The 17209-nt window shown below is 45.4% G+C and overlaps 1 protein-coding gene and 1 pseudogene across 2 annotated transcripts in view; both read left to right on the forward strand.

Annotated features, from left to right (window-relative positions):
• Positions 1-1333: 1333 nt before the first annotated feature.
• LOC145422332 (interferon-inducible GTPase 5-like) lies at positions 1334-17148 on the forward strand. Its single transcript, XM_080293576.1, has 5 exons — positions 1334-1672; positions 9635-10193; positions 10439-10629; positions 14007-14577; positions 15176-17148. The coding sequence occupies exons 2-5, from the start codon at positions 9650-9652 to the stop codon at positions 15811-15813; spliced, it is 1944 nt and encodes a 647-aa protein (XP_080149702.1). The 5' UTR covers positions 1334-1672; positions 9635-9649; the 3' UTR covers positions 15814-17148.
• The window catches only part of LOC113012300 (interferon-inducible GTPase 5-like), a 126483-nt pseudogene continuing 110961 nt past the window's right edge, over positions 1688-17209 (forward strand). The window contains exon 1 of the transcript XR_013903617.1: positions 1688-1746. The product of XR_013903617.1 is annotated as an interferon-inducible GTPase 5-like (transcript). The remainder of the gene's footprint in view (positions 1747-17209) is intronic.

Here is a 17209-nt window from a genome sequence, read left to right on the forward strand (position 1 = left end):
TTGTCCTCTGAAGTTTGAAGTAACCACGTTACTATATGGTCCATTTTACTGGGCCATACCTGTAATTATGCAGTGATGCTGGGACCTGGAAGAAAGGAGGACATGTGTACACAGCAGGAAACTGTCAGGCCAAGAAACCGAGAAACTAAAAAAAATGAACATTTTGTAAATAAAACCTCATTACAAGCACACTGAGTGTCTCAGGTCCTTAATGGGGTCACAATAACAAATTATGTTTTTTACTTTAATATTTGAGAGACACAATAGTTTTAAGTAAAAACAGACTGGAAGGCATTATAGCATATGTACATTTTATTTGAATGATTTTGAGGATTTCAGCTTTTGAAGTTTTTACAATGAATATTAAATCAGTGATAGTGCACTTTTTCATTTAGATTATTATGATTATTATTATGATTATTATTACTACTATTATTATTACTATTATTACTACTACTGTCACAGTGTATGCTTTTAGGAAGAATGTCAGTTTGTTATGAATGTTGGAAATGTTATTCAGGGAGGGCAGATTGTGTTTTTTTTTGTTGGTGTTGTGATCCTGTTTTATGAAAAACAAGGACGGTAAAATGAAGACATGTTTGTGCTTCAACAAACAAGAACGTAATGAATCTAATCTGACTCTGTGGATCGCATGTAAAGAACCCCTCATAACTAATTAATAGATTTTTTTTTTTTTAAATTTCATCAGGGTGTGAATAATGACTTTTCCCCACATGGTGGTCAATACAAGTGCTACATTTCTCATCTGTTCCTCTGACATGTTACTGTCCACATTGTTGTCCTGACACCTCCATCCATGACTGCATCAGGTATGTTTACTATCACTCTCCACTTTCTGTGTTTGATATCAGCAGGGAGTGATGAGCTCACAGCCAACAGCTGCTGTAATGAATTAATCCAAACATCAGTCTGGCTGAAAGGTAAAGATGATGTGAAAAACTGCTATTGGAGTTGTTATTTGAAGTAAACAGTGAAAGTTAGCTGTCAGGTTAAATAAACACTAAGTGAACACTACAGTTTTCTCCAGCAGAGGGCGCAGTGTGTTAAGAGATTTAGCTCTGCTCTTCACTCTGCACGTCTTGTAAATCAGCTGCTTTACACACACTGCTGCCCACACAAAGACGCTGACTGGTTTTCATTTGGATCATGTCTTTCTGTTATATAATCTATTCAATTCAATTCAATTTTATTTATATATCGCCAAATCACAACAAAAGTCGCCTCAAGGCGCTTCATAGATTCATAATCTAAAATATGAAAAGCATCTAAACTGTCTTCATACATCAGGCTGTAGAAACAGGATGTCAGGATTTCACGGAGCTCCTGCTACACCTCAAACTCACAAAATAAATTTATATTAAAAAAATCGATTCAGGATTTTAATGAATCGATTTTACGTTATCCAAGCCAGAATCGATTTTAATCGATAAATCAATTATAAAAACCCACCCCTAGGCAGAACGCCAGTCTGTTAGTTTTATGTCACCAGTTTAAACAGTTTCACTTGCTGTGTTCAGGGGGAGGGGCTAAAGACAGCAAACAGGTAAAGAAAGAAAGTTTGAGCCAGCACAAGGATCCAGTCCGTGCAGACCGCGTCATCAGAATTACTGCTGAATAAAGTATTCATCATCTTTCCAGGACCAACACGCAGGTAAACTTCCATCGTTTGGTGAAATGATCTATGACCTGTTTCTTCTTATTTGTTCTTAATCTCGACAGAACCAAGTAAGTGGGTCGATTTGTCTGTGCGTGTCACTAAAGCAGCTACAGCCGCAGTAAAAGGAAACGGGAAGGGGGAAGCATGGGGGTGGGGGGGATTCCCGTGATGGAAAAGAGGAAAAACAACATCGAAATAAGAGAGAGAGAAACGATTATTGTCTTGCACTGCAAAATGTAACCGCCCGCCACTGAAGGTAATAGAATCACTTCCTTACATTCAGTTACTGCACTTTCAGAGATCTACCTATCTTGCCTTTTGCTGGGAGTTGGCAACCCTATTAGTTAGGTTGTTTAATAGATCTACTAAGTTCTGTTTAGAATACCAGAATAGGGAGGATGTGGTAGGTTTAAGTTTATTAGATTGATACATCTCCAACAAGACAGTGTACATCACTCTGACAACGGCGTTTCTTTTCATTCAAAGGCTTTATGGCTTTTCCTGTAATACCCGGTGGGCTGGTCTCTAGTCAAAATGCCCAGGCCGATTTATTTGTCCAAGTCCAGCCATGATGTAGATTTAAGTTTATCAGATTGATCAGTGTTGCTGAACTATGAAATATTTTGGGTGCTATGTATTTTTTGCATACAGGTGTAACAGAACAGCTTTAGTGTTTTGTTTTTTAAAACTTGAGTATCAACTTATACAAAATGCAGCACGATATTAAAAAACAAACAGTTTTACTGACTATAAAATACACTATATTGGAGTCATATCGGCAGATATCCAAATTTATGATATCAGTCATATCGGACATAAAGTGGTATCGCGCTCCCACACAGGTGGTTGGTTGTTACACTCTGCAGAGGAGGCTACCCCCCCCCCCCCCCCCTCCTCTGTCCCCTTCTGGCTGCCTCTGCCTCAATTTTATCCCACAACTTAGACAGTCACATTACTCACACCCTCATTACACATACATATAGGATTTTGGGGGTGGGCACGATACACGGAGTCCAAATTACCATCAGGGTGTACACCTCACCCCTGGCATCGTTGCCCACCTCTCAATTTTAAATACACGTAGACATTGAGGGCTAGCAGGAGGGACTATGCGCTTACCTGCTGCTCGCTGGCAGGTAGCTCCATGCCCTCCTGGGTTTTAATTGCACCTTAGAACACACATGCATCAACACTACAATGAGCGGGTGGAGGGAGGTTTGGAGTCTTCTCTCACCCCCATTCTCTGCGGCAAGATGAATGGTGAGTATATTATTGAGTATATTATTGAGTATATTATAATATAGTATATTATAGTATAGTGAGTATATTATTGGTGAGACTTATTGGTGAAATAACTTATGTCCTGTTAATTTAATAATTTACTGTTTTAAAGGAAAAACCTTGGTCACTTGGACAAATATTACTTTGGTTGTAATTATTTTCCTCTATAAAATGTAATTGACTTCTACAGTGGCCTGCTTTTGTTACTGGTAACATGAGTAACATCAAAAAATTTCTCCCCTTTAGCATTTACCATTTTCCCCACAATATAATGTACTACCATAATCTACACCCAGTCAATAACACAAAATTTGCTTAAAGGAAACATCAGCAACCCAAAAAAGTCTGCAGCTCCAAACTTATGTAAACCTCCAGTCTCCCTTTCTCCCCTACGTGGTGAATTGTTTGTTAACCTTTATTCATCCTAACCTTGGTCCAGTCTCAGTGTCAAGTCAGTCTAACCTTTAGTCCACGTCGTCAGTCCATCGCAGTTCAGTCACCCACATCACTCGCATTCACACCATATATTGCTGATAGTGGAGACTCCCGCGCAAATAATCAGATTCCCCACCCTCAGCAACATGAGCTCATTCATTTGTTTTATTTTCTAGAAAAAAGTTCTTTATAATCTTTAACTGGATTGACTCGCTGCAATCCTTTTAAACAGGAACTCAAATGCTCATCAGTTCCCACAGATGGCTTCTCCTCGGCCCATTATAATCTGGAAAAGCTCACCTTATATTTACTCTCCCGAAAATTTTTACAGCACTGTTAAATCAATCTTGCAGGCCTGCTTAAAACAAAAATGAGACAAAGAGAGCTGATTATTAGCTCATCAAAACACAATCCTGACAGGATTTCTCTAAGTGCACTGTTACAATTTTAAAGGGCCCAGTTCTAAACATGTCCATGATTAATAAAACTCTATTAACATAAGAAAACAACCCAAACCTAACTGTCAAAATCCATCACTAAAACAACAGCCCCAAAAATCTTAATCACAGAAAAGTTTTGCTCACTAATCAATATGTTATGGAGATTAGAACTTCAGGGCCACAAAGGTTTTGCCCTACTCTTGGTTAAATTAATACTTACATAGTCTGAACTCAGACTTAAAATCACTCCCTCTGTTTATTTTCCCCACATCATATTTCAGTGGCCTCAGGTTCTTCAGCGTCCTGACAATCTGAGGTCAAATGACATAATTTCACCTGCTAAATACACAGAAAATCTTGTTAAAAGCCGCACAGTTTGCACACCATTGATATTCTCATTAAGCCCTTTCTAAAGATGTTATAACAATGTGTCATCACTAAATTCTAAATGTATTTTCCAAATCTGCACTACTGCACTTAGTCACAGACCTGACCACTTTATTTAATTATCCTGTATGTTACCAAGCCTTTCTTCTCACAGTCACAGTGTCTCTTTCAGTGCAAGCTTCACTCATCCGGTCAGACAGGAAACCCAAGTTCTCCTTTTTCTTTTCATATCTCAAGAAGTTGCTGTGACAAGAGAAATGCATATTTAAACATTACCACATTATTAAATTATTTTATTTTCTTCCTAGAGTAATCACTTGTTTAGCTCAATCGACACAAAAGCACTTCCAATTCACTATTTTAAAACTACTTTATGCTTTTAATCACTTTTCATTTTCGCCAAAGTCACTCTATTGTCGTGGAACTTTCCTGAGTTATTCCTCACTTCAAGCTTTAAGTATGTTGAATCTACCATTTCTGTCATGTATTCACATTCATGAATGTAAGCATGTCTTCATTGCGTTGTTGTTATGTGTTCATATTAATATTGAGTGTAAGCTGATTCTTCATTGCATATGTGTTTTATAATCAGGTTTAATTCATGCATCTTTGCACTGAGCTGTGGATTCAAACTGTCTCACTTCTGATTCTCTCCAAATATAATTTCACATGTAACAATTTGTATATGTGTGTTTTCTATTCATTAATGTAATTGTTAGTTAGTTTATTTATTTTTTTATCTCTCTATTTTTCTTTTTTCTTCTTTTTTTTTTCTTTTTCTTTTTTCTTTTTTTACCTCTTTGTTGTGATGTGGTGGACATTCCTGAACCTCCATGAGTTCAGTCTCAATTTTCGATCAAATTTTCCCACATGCTTTCACTATGTTATGTCTAGGTTCACCTCTCACTACTGATCCTCGTCCCTGTTCCCACAGTTTCCGGTGTGGGCTCTCAGATCAACACAGGCCCAAATCAGCTGTTTCTTCTCTAGGACTTATTTTTCAGTCGTGCGACCGTTTTGGGGATCAGCCTGAGTTTCGCCTTCATCGCTTCGTGTACATGGGGTAACGAGAAGCGATTAACACCTCACTACCAGCTCCCGATCATTAATCATTTGGTCGTAAGATAATCAAACCTGTTTGAAATCCTGTCGGCCGTCGTGAGGGCATCACTGCAGCCTCTCACATTGCGCACACACAAACACAGAAATGAAAGTGAAAAGACGGAGCAGCACGGCAATGCAGCGTGTGATCTGGACACAAGCGATGGAGGCACAACTTGTAGAACTTTGGCTCATCCGAGCCTTTTCGATGTGGCCTCACAAAATTATCACGACCACAACAACCGTGAAAAGAGTTGGATGGACACTGATGCTCAATCTCAGCTGCCCGGTCAATGTTTTTCATTAGCAATTTAGAAAGGTTGATGGTGGTGGTCTGTGTGTGAGTGAAAGACAGAGAGGGAGAGACCAATTTTGTATGATGCGTCCATATCATTTTATGGACACACAGTGTGAGCACTCAGGTCGCATCGTGATCTATGAACTTCTAACCCCTGCGAGTCAATCGTGCAGTTTGAGCAGGAGCTGAATAATGGGCCTGAAAAAAAAGCGCAAAGTGTATGCCCAGCTTAATTTGGCAACACTGCTGCTTTGAGCGCAACTCTCTGTACGCTGTTATAAATGTCAAGGAGCCAGAAACAAAAAAAAGTGCAAACAAGGGAGCCCGGAAAGCAACATAACAAAACACAGGCTCACGACAGGCGCAGGCGGCCAGGAAAAACAGTTCACACAAAGTTCAGGGGGCCGGCCCGGAGGCTGACAGCACGATAGTCCAAACCCGGGCAGTTCAGGGGGGCGGCCCGGAGGCTGACGGCCCAAGAGCCCAGAAAACAGTTCAGGGGGCCGGGCAGGCAGGAGACACCGGCGGCGACGGAGTAAATGGTAAATGGTAAATGGCCTGTATTTATATAGCGCTTTTCTAGTCCCTAAGGACCCCAAAGCGCTTTACATATCCAGTCATCCACCCATTCACACACACATTCACACACTGGTGATGGCAAGCTACATTGTAGCCACAGCCACCCTGGGGCGCACTGACAGAGGCGAGGCTGCCGGACACTGGCGCCACCAGGCCCTCTGACCACCACCAGTAGGCAACAGGTGAAGTGTCTTGCCCAAGGACACAACGACCGAGACTGTCCAAGCTGGGGCTCGAACCGGCAACCTTCCGATTACAAGGCGAACTCCCAACTCTTGAGCCACGAGTAGGTCAGGAGGCCAGCCGGGCGGGAGGCACTGGCAGCGGCGTAGTTCATGGGGCCGTCCATGACGGCGGCATAGTTCAGGGGGCTGTCCATGATGGCAACGACGCCCAGTCATCGGCCGGACAGGACGTGCAGGACGTGCAGGCCGGACAGGACGTGCAGGCCGGACGGGACGTGCAGGACGAGCAGGCCGGACAAGATGTGCAGGAACAGACACCATGGAGACCTCAGGAGCAGACGAAGCTGAACACTCGGAGGCTGGACCAGGCGGAGCTGCAGAGGCTGAGGCGGAGCTGCGGACTCGGAGGCCGGACCAGACGGAGCTGCGGACTCGGAGGCCGGACCAGACGGAGCTGCAGACTCGGAGGCCGGACCAGGCGGAGCTGCAGACTTGGAGGCCGGACCAGGCGGAGCAGCAGAGGCAGGACCAGGCGGAGCTGCAGACTCGGAGGCCGGACCAGGCGGTGGAGCCGGTGGTGGCTGAACGGCCTCGCCAGAACCATCAGCAGACACTGGGACGTGCTGGCTGGGTCCTCCCGGACCCCCAGGTGACGAGGCAAGAGGCTGAACGGGCCCCTCGGACCCTCCAGCGGAGACAGGTGGCTGAACGGGCCCCTCGGACCCTCCAGCGGAGACGGGTGGCTGAACGGGCCCCTCGGACCCTCCAGCAGAGACAGGAGGCTGAATCGGTTCCTCGGACCCCCCAGCAGGAAGAGACGGCTGAAGCGGTTCTCCAGAACCCCCAGCGGGAACAGACGGTGGAGTGAATGACTGAGGTGAGAACTGAGCAGGTGACTGAGCTGACAGGTGAGCTAATGTTTGAGCTATGGAGAGAAGTTTAAGTTGTATTTACTGTTGTAACGATGGTAGTAATGGTGGGTGAGGTGGTGGATGAGCACAAAGCTGAGCTATGTCTTCCGAGCCTACGGAAAACTGCTGGACGGGCTCACCTGAGCCTCCAGCGAGGACAGAAACCGGTGCAGGGGCCTGCTGGGCAGTAGCCGCTCCCACCCGCGGAATAGGCACGGGCACAGAGACTAGCGGAGCCTCAGCCAGCCTGGAAACTGGAGCAGGGACAAACTGGGCCCTAGCCCCCCTCACCCGAGGAACTGATACAGGTGCAGGAGACGGCTGGACCGCAGCTGCCCTGGGCGGAGGAGCACCGGAAGGCAAAGGCGCAGGCTCACTGAAAACTGGTTCATCAAAAATAGGTGACGACCCTTTCCCACCACGTTTAACAGTCCGTACAGTCTTAGGTTTAGCAGTGTTCACAGTCTCAGAAAAAACAGACTCGGCAAACTTGGGTTTTAGCTTGTTCCCACTCCAACGAGCAGACCTTGAACTAAAAATCCCAGACGAATGCTTATTGTGATGAACTAGCGCGGGAGGATTCAAACCAAAACTGGCCTCCCAATCCAAATCCTTGTCGAGAAAAGAAATCCCAAAAGTGTCTGAGGTGAGTTCATAGTCTTTACCGTTTAACGGCTCAGGTGGAGTTTGGAAAGTGTAGTCCTTTTGACTCACCACCGGAGGTTGCTCAGACGTGTCCATATGACGGCGACGTGAGCGCCGTTTCCTTTGGGCAGAGGTAGCTGGCGGTGTGAGCAACTGAGCCTCCGGTGCACAGAACGGTGACGCTGAGGATGGAGCGTGAGCGCCTGAAGCCACACGGAGGACTCCCAACTGAAGCGGCCGCATCTTGAGTGCCAGCGAAGCAACAGGACGAGACTTCTGACAGCTCCGGGGACCACCAAGAGCCAGCTGAGTGCCATGGAAAATGCGCCCGACGTCAGGGGTGAGCCATGGCTTCCAGCGGAGTTCCTCCTCCAGCTGGGCAAAGGCTGCTCGGCGTCGTTCAATGTCTGCTGGGTCCATAGTATGGTCGCGATCTTCTGTTAGGTGACGGCTGTGTGCGGACAGGGATAGGACCCAAGATGCAGACTCCAGAGAGAAACTTAAACCAAAACAGCTTTAATGCTGAACTCAAACATAACATAACTGGAAAAAGGTCAAAAATAAACTAGCACCGGCGGAATGACAAAACACACAGCAAAATAAACGGTAGATCGCGACACAGACACAGAGAAACACAGGGCTTAAATACACAGAGGGAGCAATCAGGGAATGAGTAACAGGAGGGAAACACAGCTGGGACAAATCAGAACTGACGAGAGCAAAGAAGCGTAAACTGAACACACTGAGATAAGACAGAGACCTTCAAAGTAAAACAGGAAACACATAACACAGACTGAACAAAGACACAGACTCACATGCAGGCACTACAGAGGGAACAGAGACGTGGGACCAGGGCAGACACAAACACTGACTGGACACAGGGATATAGGAACTAAGGATACACAGAGACGCGAACTAGACAAGGGGCTACAGGTGACAGGGGAGACAGAACAACTAGAGAAGACAGACATAAACCATAAGACAGAACTCAAAGAAACCAAAGACTAGAAAGTATAAATAATACAATAAACTCAAAACCCCTTGGTCAACGACCCAGGCATCCTAACAGAATTATAATATTTCTGACTGTCTGAGGCTAAATTTCCCCGATTCAAATCGAATCGAATCATTGATTGAATCGATTCTAGAAACTAGTTCGACAATCTCTCCGGCATTGGAACCATCATCTGTTTTCTCTTCGGTAACCTTCGGTCATGCTCTCGGTTGATTTTTCTCTAGTCGGCACACTCATTTCCTCCATTACCGGGCGGCACGGCGGCTGGCTGCTTCCCAAACAAATACACATGTGCGGCTTGGCACTTGTGCTGTACGTAACAAGTCACGTGACGTGACGCTGCGGCTGTGATTGGTTCGGCTCTGCGCTAGTTAATTTGGATTGGCTGTTCTTTTTCTTTTTTTTTAAGAGAGGAAGAGAGAGAGATGAGGTCTATCACAATAGTTTCATTTTTCTGTCAAGAAAAAGTTATTTCGCAATACATATCGTTATCGTTCTATCGCCCAGCTCTACTCCTCAGATATTATGGCAGTAGACCTGCCAGGAAATTTTAAGAACTTTAAATTTTCAGTGCCTTGAAATGTATCTTGACATCATACCGTTTTGTATGTTAACTGAAAAATGTATTATTATTATTTTTCCAATTGTGTGATAACTTTCAACATCTCTCTTACTGCAGTTATCGAGGATCAGGATGGCTGACTTTAAATTAGTTAGAAAACAAATTAAAGCTCTACAACTCCATGACAAACCATCAGCTGTTGGATTAGTTAAGGAGCCACTGGGGATGGATGACATCACACTAAATATCGCCATCACAGGAGAATCTGGCTCTGGGAAATCCACCTTTGTTAACGCTCTCAGAGACCTGTCCGATGGTGACGAGGGAGCTGCTCCTACTGGTGTTACAGAAACCACCTCAGAGGTCGCACCGTACCCCCATCCAAACTATCCCAATGTTACTTTTTGGGATCTCCCTGGAATCGGCACCACCAAGTTCCCAGCTGAAGAGTACCTGGAGCTTGTTGGATTTGAGAAGTTTGACTTCTTCATCATCATCTCAGCCGTTCGCTTCAGAGAAAATGACGTGAAACTGGCTCAGGAGATTCAGAGGATGGAGAAGAAGTTCTACTTTGTTCGCTCAAAGATTGACAACGATTTACGAGCTGAAGAAAGAAGTCAGAGAGAGTTTAAGGTGGAGAAGACTCTTTCACAAATCAGACAAGACTGCATTCAAGGTGAGTGTCACATGAGATCATTTATATGAGTGAGACCAGTTTCTGGATTTAATGATGGTGATGCAGTTGTTGGAGTGTTCAGGCCACAGTTGGACAGTTCATCTCTGTTAGTTTTATTACTGTGTGGCTGCAGGATGCTTCTTTAGTTCATCCTCTGTTAATCTCCTTCCTTTAGGCCAACTTTCTGCTGATTGGCTGCCCCTCCCTGACACGCATGTGCACGTTTCTTTCCTTCTCTGACGCAGGACTCACAGGATTAGGCATCAAGACTCCGCAGGTCTTCCTGGTGTCCAGCTTTCAGCTCCACCAGTATGACTTCTCCCTCTTACACAAAGCCTTAGAGAGCGGCCTTCCTGAAGTCAAGAGAGATGCTCTGGTTTTGGCCATGCCCAGTATCAGCAGCGAGATCATCAACAAGAAGAAAGAAGCTTTCAAGGTATGATTGTACTGTCAGCCACTCTGTCTACATCTTTACTGGAGTCTGATCAGCATACTCAAGGCTTTTTTTCTTAATCTGCCCTCACTCATCATAACATCAACATTCACTCGAACAAAGGAGGTTATCAGCCAAGGTTTATCAGTCTAAGAGCAAATTCATATAAGAGAGGCCATGGTGACACCATGCAACAGACCTGAACGCGTTTGATTCTACAAATACAGAGAAAACTATGATGTTAGAAACATAAAAAGAGACAGAAGAAGAGATGAAGCAGAAGCAGATAATCTCAGTGAGATGACCCATGTGACGAGTCTGAGGTTCACATTGAGGCTTATACAGTTTATGGGTGAAAATATTTACCTCTGTTGTGGGGACATCACCGTTTATAAATCTGATATAACTGTGTCTACATGAAGACACTGATTGTCTTTCAGCAGAATCATAATAAACATCTCAATTTTCTTAAAGCCCCAAAACCACAACATACGATGTAAGACGCGCTAATGTTGTTTGTTTTTGTGCAAAATTACCATGAAATCTTCCATCCATCCATCTTCATCCGCTTTATCCGAGGCCGGGTCGCGGGGGCAGCAGCCTAAGCAAAGAGGCCCAGACCTCCCTCTCCCCAGCCACCTCCTCCAGCTTATCCGGGGGAATACCAAGGCGTTCCCAGGCCAGCCGAGAGATATAATCTCTCCAGCGTGTCCTGGGTCTGCCCCGGGGCCTCCTCCCGGTGGGACATGCCTGGAACACCTCACCCAGGAGGCGCCCAGGGGGCATCCTTGTCAGATGCCCGAACCACCTCAGCTGGCTCCTTTCGATGTGGAGCAGCAGCTGCTCTACTCTGAGCCCCTCCCGGATGGCCGAACTTCTCACCCTATCTCTAAGGGAGAGGCCAGCCACCCTTCGGAGGAAGCTCATTTCTGCCACTTGTATCCGCGATCTCGTTCTTTCGGTCACTACCCACAGCTCGTGGCCATAGGTGAGGGTAGGGACGTAGATCGACCGGTAAATTGAGAGCTTCGCTTTTACACTCAGCTCCCTCTTCACCACAACGGACCGGTGCAGCGTCCGCATTACTGCAGCTGCAGCCCCAATCCGTCTGTTGATCTCCGGCTCCCTTCTCCCATCACTCGCGAACAAGACCCCGAGATACTTGAACTCCTCCACTTGGGGCAGGAACTCATCCCCGACCCGGAGTGGGCACTCCACCCTTTTCCGGCTGAGAACCATGGCCTAGGATTTGGAGGTGCTGATCCTCATTCCCGCTGCTTCACACTCGGCTGCGAACCATTCCAGTGCGAGCTGGAGGCCCTCACCCGATGAAGCCAACAGAACCACATCATCCGCAAAAATCAGAGATGAGATTCTGAGGCCACCAAAGCGAAAGCCCTCCGCCACTTGGCTGCGCCTAGAAATCCTGTCCATAAAAATTATGAACAGAACCGGAGACAAAGGGCAGCCCTGGCGGAGCCCATCACCCACCGGGAACGAGTCCGACTTATTGCCGGCAATGCGAACCAAGCTCTTGCAACGGTTGTATAGGGATCGAATGGCCCGTAGCAATGGGCCAGACACCCCATACTCCCGCAACACCTCCCACAGGACACCCCGAGGGACACGGTTGAATGCCTTCTCCAAGTCCACAAAACACATGTAGACTGGTTGGGCAAACTCCCATGCACCCTCAAGTATCCTGGAGAGGATAAAGAGCTGGTCCAGTGTTCCGCGACCAGGACGAAAACCGCATTGTTCCTCCTGTATCCGAGGTTCGACTAGCGGACGAACTCTCCTTTCCAGCACCCTGGCATAGACTTTCCCCGGGAGGCTGAGGAGTGTGATCCCCCTGTAGTTGGAACACACCCTCCGGTCCCCCTTCTTAAAGATGGGAACCACCACCCCGGTCTGCCAGTCCACAGGTACTGCCCCTGATCTCCACGCAACATTGCAGAGGCGTGTCAACCAGGACAGCCCTACAACGTCCAGAGCCTTCAGGAACTCGGGGCGGACCTCATCAAAACCAGGGGCTCTGCCACCAAGGAGTTGTTTAACTGCCTCAGTGACCTCGCCCCCAGAAATTGGCGGGTCATTCCCCTCATCCCCAGACTCTGCTTCCTCCTCGGAAGACGTGTCAGTGGGATTAAGGAGGTCCTCGAAGTATTCCTTCCACCGCCTGACAATTTTCTCAGTCGACGTCAGCAGCGCTCCGCCAGCACTATACACAGTGCAGGTAGAGCACCGCTTTCCCCTCCTGAGACGCCTGACGGTTTGCCAGAATCTCTTCGAGGCAGTCCGAAAGTCTTTTTCCATGGCCTCTCCGAACTCCTCCCACACCCGAGTTTTTGCTTCAGCCACTGCCCGAGCCGCATTCCGCTTGGCCTGTCGATACCTGTCGGCTGCCTCCGGAGTCCCACAGGCTAACCAAGCCCGATAGGACTCCTTCTTCAGCCTGGTGGCTCCCTTCACCTCTGGTGTCCACCATTTGGTTCGGGGATTACCACCACAGCAGGCACCAACCACCTTGCGGCCGCAGCTCAATGCAGCAGCTTCGGCAATGGAGACGCTGAACATGGTCCATTCGGACTCAATGTCCCCAGTCTCCCTCGGAATGCTGTTGAAGCTCTGCCGGAGGTGTGCGTTGAAGATCTCGCGGACTGGGGCCTCTGCTAGACGTTCCCAGCACACCCTCACTACGCGTTTAGGTGCACCAGGTCTGTCCAGACAAAGAGCGATTCAGAAGACCCTTATGAAAAGGATATCGAGGGAACAGTTTACCCTGCCCGGGATAGGGTTACCGGGGCCCCGCCCTGGAGCCAGGCCCGGGGAGGGTGCCCGAGGGCGAGCGTCTGGTGGCTGGGCCATGAAATCTTACATAATTAAAATTACTAAAATATCAATAATATGCCACAATTATTATATAATTATTATTACTCACTGCCTTTTATTATAGTGTGCCTTCTTTAAGTATTTGTAAGTAATAACACTGTAAATTCGATTTAATTACAGAGAACTTTTTCTTTCGATTGGGGAAATTTTTATAAACAGTTATTGAAATTTGTTTTTAGAATAAATTTAAATATTTCGGTGCTTTAAAACTGAAAAAGTGTAAGTTGATTTTGTATCAACATAATTAGCTCAAAAATATAATAACAGTAAACACAGACAGACGTAAAGGTGTGCGATGCACATGAATATAATAAAATACAATAAAGTGGCTCAGTTCACAGCATGCTAAGATATTGTAGTCAATTCTCTGTGGAATATTAAGAGGAGTGTGTCATGTTTTGTGTGATGATGATCTAAGATTAAATAAAGCAAAAGAACTCGAAAAAAAGCCCCAAAGTTTAAAGTTTATCCTCTTTTTTTCATTCCAGGTATCAGAGACAAGCACAGACAACCAATTTGAAATTGAAACTGTGAGAGAAGAAATCAAAGAAGCTCTGCTGAACAATGACAAATCGCTGGCTATCACAAAGATCAAGGAGTTACTGGACAAGGAGAGGAACACTCCACTGAATATCGCCATCACAGGAGAATCTGGCTCTGGGAAATCCACCTTTGTTAATGCCTTCAGGGGCATGGACAACAGAGAGGAGGGAGCGGCCCTGACCGGTGTTGTAGAAACCACCTCAGAGGTCACACCGTACCCCCATCCAAACTATCCCAAGGTTACTTTATGGGATCTCCCTGGAATCGGCACCACCAAGTTCCCAGCTGATAAATATTTGGAGCTTGTTGGATTTGAGAAGTTTGACTTCTTCATCATCGTCTCAGCCGATCGCTTCAGAGAAAATGACGTGAAACTGGCTCAGGAGATTCAGAGGATGGAGAAGAAGTTCTACTTTGTTCGCTCAAAGATTGACAACGATTTACGAGCCGAGAGAAGAAAGAGAAACTTCAGCGAAGAGGAGACTCTTAGGAAAATGAGGGAAAACTGCATTCAAGGTGAGACTGATTTGTGTGTTCATCATCTCATACCAAAAACGTTTGTTCACCAAAGCTTACTGAGAGAAAGCTGCTTGAACATCACCATCCAGGGTGATAGACGAGGTACAGCCCAGACAGGAGGAGGATGATTGTCCTGATGATGGTGACACAGCTGCTGAAGAAGTCAGGCAGATGCTAGATAGATGAACTTTGTTATAAGGAAACTTTATTATACTTATTATAGTGTTTGGGAGGATCTTGCAGTCTGATATCATCAGGTGATTTTGTATTAAGATAGTTCTCGATGAGTCACAGACGTCAAAATCATTTTTGTTGCAGTCGGTAGCTTAAATGTTACACATAAAGTGGCACAGTGTATTTTAAAATATAACTATTTAATAAGGAATATATTGCAACAGTAAGCTATAAAATCACCAATATGAAAACACGACCCCAGTCTGTATGTGGTGGCTTACAAGTTACACTATGAGTTCAAATCCTTTACACATCTATAAAGTCAGTCGGCTCACTGAATCTGCTGAAAGATAAAATGCAGTTTTAGATGTTTTTATTATTTTGTATCTTATCATCATACTGTTTGTTTTTTCTGTGCCAGGACTCAGAGATTTAGGCGTCGAGGCTCCGCAGGTGTTCCTGGTGTCCAGCTTTGAGCTCCACCTGTACGACTTCTCTCTCTTACATGAGACCTTAGACAGAGACCTTCCTGAACACAAAAGACATGCTCTGCTGCGCGCCATGCCCAACATCAGCCTGGAGATCATCGACAAGAAGAAAAAAACTTTCAAGCGCCGATTGTATTGGTTGTCCACTCTGTCTGCAGCTGTAGCTGCTGTTCCAGTTCCTGGGCTTTCTATTGCTGTTGACATAGCGGTGCTAGTTGGTGCTGTCACAAATTACGTCTTTGGGTTTGGTCTTGATATCAAGTCTCTGCAGAGATTGTCTGCCAGCACAGGCGTGCCATACGCCGATCTGCATGCCGTCATCGTTTCTCCGCTGGCTGCGGTGAAAATATCGAAAGAGCTCCTCCTGAAGGTGTTGAGCCAAATTGCAGGAGCAGCTACATTTATGGCACTGGAGGAAGTTTCCAGATTCATTCCAATAGTTGGAATCCCGCTGGCAATGGTGTTCTCTTTTACTACAACTTACAGACTTTTGAATTTCATCCTCAACCAGCTTGCTGAAGACGCCCAGAAGGTGTTCAAAAAAGCTCTGGGTCTGAACACCTCAGTGTGATTTAAATAGTTAAAGGCGATACAGTGACACGTTTAAAACTGAAGGGTATGAAATAAAATTCCTAAATCATTGAATATGCAGTGAATCCAGCTGTAAACCAGCATCCTTACAGCTGATCAGTGCATCAGAGGCCTCAGCAGGTCTCATGTCCTCAGAAACAACAGAGGAACCTCTCCCACCTTTACACAGCAACACAATAATGTGGCCTTTATATCCATCCATCCATCCATCCATCCATCCACCCTGCATCCATCCATCCATCCATCCATCCATCCATCCATCCATCCTGCCTCCATCCATCCATCCATCCTGCATCCATCCATCCATCCATCCATCCTGCATCCATCCATTCTGCATCCATCCTGCATCCATCCAGCATCCATCCATCCTGCATCCATCCATCCATCCTGCATCCATCCTGCATCCATCCATCCATCCATCCATTGTGGAGCAGGGAAATTATTTTACTGCTATTGTTAAATAATCATCATTATTACCATTGCATTAATAATATAATCTGCAGTATGATCATTGCTTTGACAATGTAACAGATAGCTTTAAGATGGCCTTAAGATGTTTATGATGATGTTAATTTTGTATTTCAGATGCAGTTATAACTATTGTGTACACAATGCATATCTGTGCTTATTTGAGTTGATGTTCAGGTTCTTTAAAGGTCTTAAGCTTCACTGACGTGACTGTTCAGGTGATACATGCTGAGGGAAAACTAGAACATAGAAGGAATTGCAATACATGCTTACAAAACACTTATATATCAGGTCATTTTATATTAAGGTTTTAAGTAGAGGTTCTTGGTTAAAACATTTATTTAGTAGAAGACATACATATAGTCTCAGTGAGCCTCTGGTCTGGTGAAAGGTCAGAAGTGCAACAGGTGAATTGAGAAAGAGCATTTGAGGACGAGACACAGACAGTTAGTAGGTGAAGAGGTGACACAAAGAGCATGTGAGGTCAACACACACACACACACACATGAGTTAGATTTATTTAGAGGAGAGATTAGTCATGTCTCGGTAAAAGAGGAACCGTCCTTGTTGTCTCGGCAAGAAAGAGGAACAATTCACTTTAAGATAAGAACGGAAAGTACCAGCCATGAAAATAGAAGATGATCTTCTGGGTTAAAAGTCATTGTGGTGTTGATCTGATCTATGTATAAAATGTATCTGTGACGCATGAAGGGGCGTCAGTAAATCAAACCCTGATGCTATAAAATATCTGTTCATGCTTTGATTAAGTTGAAGACTACTTGCTGTCTGCGTACAGAGTTGTCTTCCCACACGTGTGTATTCATTAAAAATCATTGTTTGACCAAGAGCTTCTGGACCCAGGGTGGTTTGTACTCTCCCTCCTCAATTTTGAACCTTAACACCATCCA

The sequence above is a fragment of the Astatotilapia calliptera genome, chromosome 19, assembly GCF_964374335.1.
Source record: "Astatotilapia calliptera chromosome 19, fAstCal68.1, whole genome shotgun sequence".
NCBI classification, from domain to species: Eukaryota; Metazoa; Chordata; class Actinopteri; order Cichliformes; family Cichlidae; genus Astatotilapia; species Astatotilapia calliptera.